The 10817-nt window shown below is 44.6% G+C and overlaps 1 protein-coding gene across 2 annotated transcripts in view; it reads left to right on the top strand.

Annotated features, from left to right (window-relative positions):
* The first annotated feature begins 5778 nt into the window (after positions 1 to 5778).
* The window catches only part of Zip99C (Zinc transporter Zip99C), a 48915-nt gene continuing 43876 nt past the window's right edge, over positions 5779 to 10817 (top strand). Inside the window, exons 1-2 of one of the 2 annotated variants that reach the window (XM_050193434.3) lie at positions 5779 to 6618; positions 7363 to 7467. In XM_050193434.3, coding sequence (XP_050049391.1) covers positions 6309 to 6618; positions 7363 to 7467 — 415 coding nt within the window. In that variant the 5' untranslated portion in view covers positions 5779 to 6308. The remainder of the gene's footprint in view (positions 6619 to 7362; positions 7468 to 10817) is intronic. The other variant, XM_050193433.3, reaches the window with a different exon arrangement.

Raw genomic sequence — 10817 nt, 5'->3', positions numbered from 1 at the left:
TATGGCATGAAAATGATCCAAAATAATTTTTAGCAATGAATTCATTATTCAGTTTGCTCTGCAATGTATCTTGGCACTGTAGGCTAGGGCATCTACAAAACACTTACGGATGGCCAAGGCTATATATGATATCTGATATTATACATATAAAGTAGGTATGTAAGCTGAGGGTTCCAAGAAAAGCCAGTGTTGAAATCTAAGTCAAAATACTGGGTGTTTCTGCGAAGACTGACAAAATTTTTTAAGTATCAACTGTGGCAGATAGCACAATTACAGTTGCCGAGCACGATTACGGAAAAAGGCAGACATTATTTGCAAGAGAAATCAAAATGCGTAATTGACTAATTACTAGTTACCTTACAACAATGTATTTCTTCACAAAGTTCAGCAATATCTCGAAATTGGTGTCATCCTGAAAATTCATTCCAAGTGGATCCGCCTTGCGAACTTCCCCGGCTAAAATAAATTGGATAATGTGCAATACGTAATTAGTGAATTTTGGTAATTAGTAAATTGCACATTTTGATTTATTGTAGAAGTAATGTCTGCTGCTTTGAGAAATCCAGTTGAAGGAATAGAATTGTGCTATGTGCCACAGGTGATCTTTAAAGATTTTTGGCTGTCCTTGCAGAAACGCCCAGTATATTGAAGTAAAAAAAGGCGGGGTCGGGGGGAGGAGGTTTAATTGTATTTTCCAGTGGAACACAATTGGATGCTGTTGTGTCTGGCTGGTTCTAGATAAACACCAAGTTCGTTCACTTGCTGTTAAGATGCAGTAGGCTCCTGATAAGACGAACTCATAGAAATTGCTCAGATGCTTAACAGAAGTGATCCACAGAACTAAATATCTGCTATTCCAAGTGCGCTCGCAGATATCCACAACACAAAATAATAGATGAAACAGCATTAAAACCAAAAGCCCAATGTTAAAAGAGTCGTTTATTAGATTTTGAAGGGTAAATTATTGCTATGTGTATTCTTACAGCAATATTATTAAATAGCATAAGACTAACTTAATAGGAACAGATTTGTTTGTTGATGGCTCCATGAAAATCTGTGCCCTACACCAGAAGACATTTCACCCAGCTTGCTCATAAACCTTGAGTCTCCTCACATTATAGAAAAACCTGCATGAAAGTAGTCAGAGCTTTATCAGCTGCATCATATGTGAATGCCACTAGTTTTTGTTTCTCCTAGACAGTGTTCTTGTCTGAATAGCTTGCAGAGGCATCTCGAGGACTTCCTAAATTATTGTTTATATGGTGACAGCCTAGCAGGTTTATAATGTCATTGTCAGTGCTGGTGTAGCAGTTTATGTCCACAAGAACACCATTTGCTTCTTGTGTAGCAAGTTACTTCGCCTCCTCCAAGTCTGCCGATTAAGGCCTCTCGCCGACCCAAATAACAGTTGTCGAAAGTGGCTGCAGAAGTTCGACAATTCATTTTAAGCAGATTTTGTTTGCATTGGGTTTATGTGAAAGTAACCAAATGTTTACGCATTCTTCCACATATTAAAAAATTTCGCTTAATCAGGTTTGTCCTAATGGGAGTTTACTGCGCAGTTCTTATTGGACACCATTATGGGCTCAGTTAGTCTGATGTGTCCAATTGGACATCATTATGAGTCCAATTGGTATAGATGAATCAAATTGGACCTTATTGTGTGTCCCATTGGGAGATATTTAAGGGGCTGTGTTGCTCAGTTGGTTATTCAGGAGTTTCCAGAGGCATCGATTGGAACATACAATTATCATTTGGTTTTAATGGGACCCTAACTGCCAGCTGCTTTTAATGAGACTTGATATGCCAATTTGGCTTAATTGGAAGTTACACAGATAAGCAATACCACGAAACAACAAAATAGTTAATAAAAATAATAGCACAAATAAAGTGTAAGCCCTGAAGTATATAATCTTTGTAGTTTGGTATGATCAATAGAGAGCAGCATATATTGCCATAGTGATAACTTCAGGGGGGGGTTCCAGTATCCCTAGCTAACCCTCCCCCTGGTTACACATGCCTGCACCAAGGTATTTGTGGGACGTAACGGAATCAAGTGGAAGGTTGTTAAGTGAGTACTGAGGACAAGGTGATCAGTGACGCAAGATCCTCATCACCTTGTATTTAGTAATGTTCATGCAGTCTCATATGCCATATCACAGACTAAGCAAAAATGTTGTTAAGGTCAGGATATGGGGTCAGATTCGTTCGTAATGTTATAGTACACAACGGAGTTGTCGGCATAAAGACAAATAGAGCTGGATATGTGTGCAGTACAAGTTATTAATGTAAATCAAGAAAAGTATGGGAGGAATCGTGAGGCACTCCTGTGGTAACCGACACGTTACACAAGTCATTTTTAAGGCAGTTAAGTTTTAGTATAAGGAGCTGACAGTTAACTTTATCAAAAGCTTTAGAAAAATCTAGAAACATGCAGTCTGTTGCAAAACAATTAATAAGGAATAAACACAAATCATTCGTAAATGTTAATAATCGAGTTTCACAAGAGAAATATTTATGAAGTCTGTGTTGTGAATGGTGGAAAAAATTGACTGTAAAATGTCAAGGTGCGAGTATACTATATGCTCTGACATTTTACATGAAATTAAAGTTGGGAAAATTGGACAATACTTGGATGAAATATATGTTTCATTAGATTTATGAAGTGGAATAACTTTACCTACTTTTCACTCTCAGGGCATCAGTATTTCAGATGGAATGTGCATATTTTAAATTTGCAGCTAGCTGATATACTGGAGCCGTTGAAATTATTGAAGTCTCGCAAATACACGGTAAAAAAGATGCAAGGCAGCATATGCAATCTTAAGCACACGCAGTAAGTATGAGCAAGTATATGCTTTGCAACATCTTATGAGAAAACAGATTTGTCACAGCGTTTATGGAGAAGGTGCAATGGCCACGAGAGTGAATATGCACACAGCCCCAATCACAGGTGTGTCATTACGAAGAGCAGGTTTGAGATATCGAACAGAAGCACACTGCATGTTCAGCAGCTTATTAGAGTTTTAGAATAGGGGCCCCAAATAAATAGCGTCGAAGCCACTGCGCATGCGCGAGACGGAAACTACGTTTGGGTTTTGCCAAGAGGAGGCGTTGGTTTTGCGTTGGGAACGCTATTTCACCGATTTAGCGGGAGCCCAAATAGCGGCCCCAAAAGCTTAGCGTCAGCAAACATGGAGGCACCCTTCGAAGCGATGGCTCTTTGTTGGTTCCTTATTCTATGACTGGGTTCGATTCGTGGTAACGCGTGAAGTTCACAAGCTAGGAGAAGTGACTGCGGTTATCGCTTTCTCTCAACTAGCGTGTGTTATGAAGGTTGATTCATTAGACGCCGCTGATTCCGAATTCGATTGTGGATATTATGGCTCGAAGGCCTAACACGGCTAAGCTTGGCTGGTGAAGGCACGTAAAGTTGGTTTGCTCAAAACTAAGCGCAACTAATTGTTTACTGCTTACAGAATAATCTCTAAATTGTAATTAAACGCACATACACGCAGGTCAAAATTCCTATTCCTATCATAAAATGGTATATTTTATTAAATTATATTTAATAGCTTTTCTTTGACGCCGTAGTGGCGCTGTCAGCGCAAGATGCTATATAGAACCGCAAACGCAAAGCCATGGCAAAGCCCTATTCTAAAACTCTTCACTCATGCATGCCCCAACGCTAACACCTGCAAAGCTCTTTGGGGCCCCAAACTTTTGGGGCCCTAAAACTCTCTATTGTCTCTGTGGCAGTATGACTGTGCCTGGCTATATATCCTAAGTTCCTATTTGCCAGGCACTTTTCACTGGCGGATCCAGAGGAGGGCCGCTTGAGGTACCCGAGCTGGCCCGATTCCCCCGGATACCGAGAAGAATCGTGAGCTGAATGAGTTCGTGCATGCTGTTTCACACTTAGGGGAAAACTCAGAGCACATATATTGCATCGCGATGCGGCGAGCGCTGGAGTCAGGCGGCGGTAGAAGCTCGCTCAGGCGCGAACGCTCGAGGAGCGGAGTCGCGTACGTCGTCTGCTACGGCGGCGCTTTACTATGGGCTCGCGCTGGCCGCATTGTCGGGAAGCGTGCTACTGTCAGGGGCAGTGCACCGATTTCATCGTTAGTACGGGAACTGAGCCGATATTCTTTACTAAGTGTTGTGCGACGCCAACCTCTGAGCCTTCATTGGCGATAATGGAGTTCTACAAACTTCTAATTGACAGCATGCTTCGTTTGTTATTTCAAAAGGTCGGGGTACTGAGTGCGTGCACGTATATTTCTTCACTGTGTGTGCTACCGTAATACGCAGCGACGAGAAAGAGACACCAAAATATGCGCGCAACGTGCTCAGTCTTTATTTGACACGAAAGGAAAACAGAGCACTCGACAATAAGAACTATATGGGGTCAAACACGATATAGATGAAACAAACGGATACGAATAAAGGAATGTTTTAGGTTAAGACAGTGAGCTGGAAGTGATTCTTCTCGACAATAGTTCATTACACTAGACAGACCCTGCCCGCCGGCAGCGAAATGCACGCGTCACGCTCCGAACTTCACTATAGTATATCTCGTCATGTCCCCAGCAGCAGCGATGACACCGCCCATTCTGAAGTGCAGTGGGGTGTACAGTGACTTGGTCAGCGATGTGTTCATTCGCAACACGCCCCACTTGCTGACGATGGTGGACCAAAGCCTATCCTCGGACAACCCATGAAAAGGATGGCGCGCCAGCGATACTTTCAATGAGCCCCAGGCATTTTCAATGATGTTGAGCTCCGTGGATTGGGGCGGCCACTCCAGGACAGCGACTCCGCCCTCTTCGAGCACTTCTTCCACAACACGAGCAGTGGGGATCGGTGACCTATCGTGTTGGAATATACATAGTCGCCTTCCGGGAACGGGCCGTCAAGAACGTACGGAATCAGTACATCGTCTATGATTACCCCGTACCGTTCAGGGATGAACTTGCCTCCGAGGCGTATCGGTGGGCGTCGCACAAAGCTTTGTAAAGCATATCGGCTCAGTTCCCGCAGTAACGATGAAATCGGTGCACTTAGCACGCTTCCCAACAATGTGGCCAGCGCGCGCCGCCCTAGCAGACGATGCGGTTCAAGACCCCGCCCCTCGAGCGTCTGAGCCTGCGCGAGCTGCTGCCGCCGCCTGACTCACACCGCATCGCGATACACTTGATGCAATGCGCTCCGAGTTTTCCCTCAAGTGTGAAACAGCCTGTATATTTTCGAACACTAGAAACAACGCACAAAGGACAGTGAAAACACAACACTCGCCGCATTTTACCATGGTGCTTTAAAGAAATCTTCGCTAGTTTAAGCAACTGTAGCTTTTTCACTTTTACAGAAGCACAAACATCGGTTACACGGCATTAAAAAGAATAATAACATACGCCTTCGAATAAGCTATATTGAACCTTTGAATGCAGCGCGCACGGCTCGTGCGCTTCCGCATAGAATAAAAGAACCATGAGCAGACCACGAGCCAACGTTTCCAGACCAGCAAGAAGAAGAAGCCACTGTTGCTGAAGGACGGAGCAGAAGCAGCAACTCGTTGTCTGCTGTTCGTTCTGTAAAAGTAATTGATAATTACTTAAGCATATAGAATTATTGTGCAGTATGTGTGAATGGAACTGATAATAAATTCGGAATTGCACTGACAACTTTAAGCAGCGTAAGAAACAAAACAATTCAAAACCGAAACTAATGTTATTTTGCTTATTTCAAGACTCGCCCACTCGCCCGCTTCTTTTTCATGTTACTCAACGCAAACTTCAGTGATGCGGTGCTGGATGTGGGTCGCATAGGTTACGATTTCTTGCGGCACCCTTTCAGCGAGACCGAGCACTGTATACAGATCTGCATAGCCTGACAAAAGAGGCAGCTTCGTTAGCGTGCTGCGTTTAGATCAGCTCGTGTCTGGCAGCATCGACACGTACAGCGAAGAACCCATCCACCGTGCCCTCCGTTGCGCTAGCGTGAGAAGACGCCTGCTGCTGCTGCACTCCGCCTTCTCCATCCTCTTCTCTCCACCGCCTGACGTCGCCTATGAGCGGCGGCAGCTCCACTCGAGAATCCGTGCTATCTCTTTGCGGCCTCAAACTTCTTCGGTGAGCACTTCCTGTCGTGTACTTCACCCGGACAGATTACGCTGCCTCCACCGCAGATGGAGATAAATCTTGTGTATCTTGGTTGCGTGGTAGAATACAAAACGCAATGGCTCTGGCGAAACTGAGTCCTTCGACGTGCCGTTGAAGCCAGGCCCCACTGCACAAACCACTCGGAAAAGCATGCCGTTGGCCGCTCAGCTGCTACGGCTCGGTGTCGTGGCCGCCGCAGGCGTTGACCGAGTCCTGTGTGATCATGAACGATCGCTGAACACTTCATTCGGGGAAGGGACGCCGACGCCTCTTCTGCGAGTCTGGCAGCTATGGGCTCCCACATACGAGCACAGCTCCTCTGTACAAGCCCCTTCGGACGTGCGCACCTACCAAACGTGGGTCTTCTCCATAGCGGCAGCGTGCGTCGTGGGCCTCAGCGGTGTGTTCCCGCTCCTACTCGTGCCTGTTGACACCGGGATCAACCTGAAGCACAATCGCAGTGAGTAATATATATCGCCATCCGTTAACCCGTAGTTGGCTGGAGCCTGTAGCCGTTGCTCTAAGTGAACTAGTCGTGAAAGTCGTACACGTTATTTCTCACAGTGTAAAGTTTACTATGTTTCGAAGTGAAATGTAGTGTGTCATCTCACGCGTGCTCGCGCCCCTTGAAGGAAAAAAGCAAAAAGAGAACGAAAAAAATAGGGAGAGAAAGGCAGGGCTCGCTAGTTGTAATACCTTCTTCTTTTTTTGAAATATATGCTTGTTTGATTCACGTTGCCGTAGCGACGAGATGCTGCAAGCATAAGCATGCTTATCAGCATCGCGAAGTGGTGAGATACGGCCAGAAGAGGCTGAGAAGCAGCATGTGCGCAGTCGGAAGTGCGGTTGGCGTCTTCTCGACACGGTTTGAGAACTTTATCTCCCACTTAACAAGTCATTTGCTCAACCTGTGGAGAGTGGCAAAGTCTTTGCAGAGAATGCGGCCCTTTGCCTTGCCACTAGTAATTCCTGAACCGCTGCAGTGAGCGCACAGCTTTCCCGCACAAAGTTGTCCTTATATTGATTGTCAGTGCTTGTTCTTGCGTAGAATGAATAGTGTTGCAGGGTTTTAAAGAGGGGCAGTGGCGGGTGTATGTCTGCAGCTTGGCTACATTTCTATCTCATTTCTCTGCAAAAGTTTTTGTGGTTTTGTATACCCGCTATATTTGTTACAGAGGCTAGCTTACTGTTCCGCTTCTTCCAGGTGGCTGCCGGACACTGAAGCTGCTACTCAGCTTTGCTGTTGGTGGCCTTTTAGGTGATGTGTTCCTACACCTTTTGCCAGAAGCCTGGGGGCGTCTTCGAAGAGGTGTGTCGAGATCTCGAGATCTGCATGTATTTACTTTGACCACTTCACAGGTTTTAGGCTCATTCTGTTTAATGCTCACATTTTGAGGCTGCCATTAGCAAAATGCTCCAGCTCACTGAGCAATACTGATGGTGGTATCAAACATGGTGCCGTTTGCTGGAAAATAAATCGGCTTTCTTGTTGATTTCTTTTACGGCAAACGTACTAAGTTTAACAACTGAATACTGGTAAGCGCAATTCTAAGACGGGTCAGAAGATAGACACAGAAGCACAGGACAAGCGCTAACTCGCAACTAAATTTTATTCTGAAGACTTCGCCTACTTATAAGTACACGGCAGACCAGCATCGCGCAAGCGCACTGCCCATCAAACCAGCCAATGCATCATATCAAGAAGCGTATAGATTACAGCATCATTTCTAAAAATTGATTTCCTTTGCTACGCAAAACAACCGAAGTATCGCTAATACAGGCACTTTCTTTCTTTCTAATATGATACGCCTCCGTGGTTTCTCTGCCCAAATCATTGCCACTCCTGCCTAGAATTCGAATAACGGAAAGAAAATGATGCTGTAATCTATACGCTTCTTGATATGATACATTGGTTGGCTTGATGGGCAGTGCGCTTGCGCTATGAAGTCTTCAGAATAAAATTTCGTTGCGTGTTAGCGATTGTCCTGTGCTTCTGTGTCTATCTTCTGACCCGTCTTAGAATTGCGCTTACCAGTATGCGGTTGTCAAGCGTGAACCAACTAGCCCAGCAACAAATTTTGTTAACGTACTAGAGTTAAATGTTAGATAACTGATGTGTGTATTTCTTGTGTGCTACTTAAATATGATAGTTGGCTGTTGCACAACTGTGCAAAGTATTTGCTGCACTGTAGCGGGAGACTGTTTTCGGCGCACTTTTGAACTGCGTGAATAAACGATCTGTGAGCGTTTATACGCGCAGTTAAAACATGTTTGCTAATATGCACCAACTCGCCCAACAACAAGTTCATCAAGAGAGGAGGTGGAGGGGAGAAAAAAAAAAAATAAAACACCGTATGGGACGACAATCTTACATGGTCTTACGTCGAAATATCGCGGCAGCTCGTTTGACACGTGTTTGAGGCTTCGTGGGCAGTCGGCATATCATTCAACTTCTTTTTAAGATTAAGCGCGTAGTGTTGGCTGTGTGCATCTGACTTTTTGGTCGCTACACAGCAGCCCCTTTCCGTGCGTGCCTGAACAGTGGATACAAATGTTCGTAGTGCGCAGATATACTTGTATATTTCGTTTCGTGCAGTGATGCTGCTGGTGCGAAGCGTGCTCATGCCACCAAGTCAAGTTAACATCTGGTTAGGGCATTCCTATTCGCGCAGTCAATCATGTTAATGAAGTGATAAGGTTTATCTGGTGTTCTGTATATTTAACTAGTGTGTCTGAACCATGCGTACGTTTCGGCAGTCCTCCTTGATTTTGTCGTTTTCGCACCTACATGTTCTTACTGATATGTGACGATGCAAATTAATAATTCACAGAGTAACATTACGAACCTGTCACTTCTAGTTATTCTATTATGTTAGTATTTTTGTGCAAGAATTGACTGTTTATGCAGAACAACATTGAAATTGCATCAGCTCACGTTTCTAGATCAATGGAATTTTTGTTGTTATATAGCGTCTAAGAACTGCAGATCGCATAACTTTATTAGTGCTCACTGCGAAAGCGAAATGCTTGCTCCGCTTGCTTTATGTTAACCTTGACATGCTCGGCACTTGCCTTCTGGCCGGAAGCATTTCTACGATTTTGATGTGCATTCTGGCTATGCAACATTTCTTTTTCTCCCTAATTAAAGTTTCACTTTCTTGTTGCCAAAGGTATAGCTGCATCCCAGTCACCATTAATGTTTGTCTGCGCATTCGAAAGACACGCGAACAGCCGACTTCTGTCACAACTTAAAAATAATTTTGTTTGGTATAGTTAATCTTCATTTAATCGTTGCAGCCATTACACAAACACAGTCTAACGAGCGTTGCATAGTTCGGCTTTTTAAAGTTGCATAATTCGGTTTTAAACACCGGATAAACTTTATCGCTTTATTAACATGATTGACTGCGCGAATAAGAATGTCCTGACGAGATGTTCACTAGACTCAGACGCATGAGCAGTCTTTGCACCGGAACCCGCCGTGGTTGCTCAGTGGCTATGGTGTTGGGCTGCTGAGCACGAGGTCGCGGGATCGAATCCCGGTCACGGCGGCCGCATTTCGATGGAGGCGAAATGCGAAAACACCCGTGTACTTAGATTTAGGTGCACGTTAAAGAACCCCAGGTGGTCAAAATTTCCGGAGTCCTCCACTATACGGCGTGCCTCATAATCAGAAAGTGGTTTTGGCACGTAAATCCCCATAATTTTTAGTCTTTGCACCGGAAGCATCACTGCGTAAATTAAGTTTCGCCACAGAACAGTTGCTTATGCGGTGAAGCATATTAAAAGTAGAAATGTTCAATTACGAGGAAAAAAAAAAGAAAGAAAGAAAAAGCTGCAGCAGACTCAACGGTAGACCCAACCAAACCAGCTAAACCATTTGCTTCTGCTAATACAATAGCGACCAGAACAGCTGACACTCAACGTGGTTGGCGTTCCAGCCAACCATGTGCGACGTCAAATCTGGAGCACGAGTGCCTGGACTTTGAGGCAAAGTGGCTTCTCAAGCGGCGAATTGATATCATGGTTGATAATTCATTTATACGCAAGCGAGTTTGTGATGTTCTCTGAGTTCTGTGGTCTTTGTTTTCTGAGTTCTGTAGTCTCCATATGACATGCAAAATGACATCGATTGACGTATATTGGTGCCGGAACGGCGCGGCACGACAATTAGATTAGCTAACCTGGCTCGATCGCCGTGTGACACCCGTATTAAACTCTTGCCCTTAATTGTACTCATTTTTTTTTCGGTCTCGCTATGTGTCCTCATTCTCCAGGTATCCTATCCACTGCCCGTTTTCTTTCCTTTATTTTTTAAAAATATTTCCGCGCAATCTCATCTTCCTCACAATGTTCGTACGCTGAGACGAACGACGCTCCGTGCCTATAGCCATGTCGTTGACGCGGTTTCAACTGACCGTTGTAATTCATCGGTAGAATTTTCGCACATATGTGTGGAGGAGCGCGCATAAATGGATGAACGCCTGAAAACTGGACGGTCAAAGGGAACTCGACCTGTGCCGAGAGCGCATCTGTGTAGAATGTGCTAAAGTTTGGTGGAAACTCTTCCGGCCTGTCTCTTATCTGGTTATAATCTTTCCCGAACACTACCTTTCGAGCGTCCGACGCAATCGCTTTCCCAGCAGGTAAACCATGTCT

The sequence above is a fragment of the Dermacentor andersoni genome, chromosome 1, assembly GCF_023375885.2.
Source record: "Dermacentor andersoni chromosome 1, qqDerAnde1_hic_scaffold, whole genome shotgun sequence".
Taxonomy (NCBI): domain Eukaryota; kingdom Metazoa; phylum Arthropoda; class Arachnida; order Ixodida; family Ixodidae; genus Dermacentor; species Dermacentor andersoni.
This window is presented reverse-complemented; position numbering and strand designations above follow the sequence as displayed.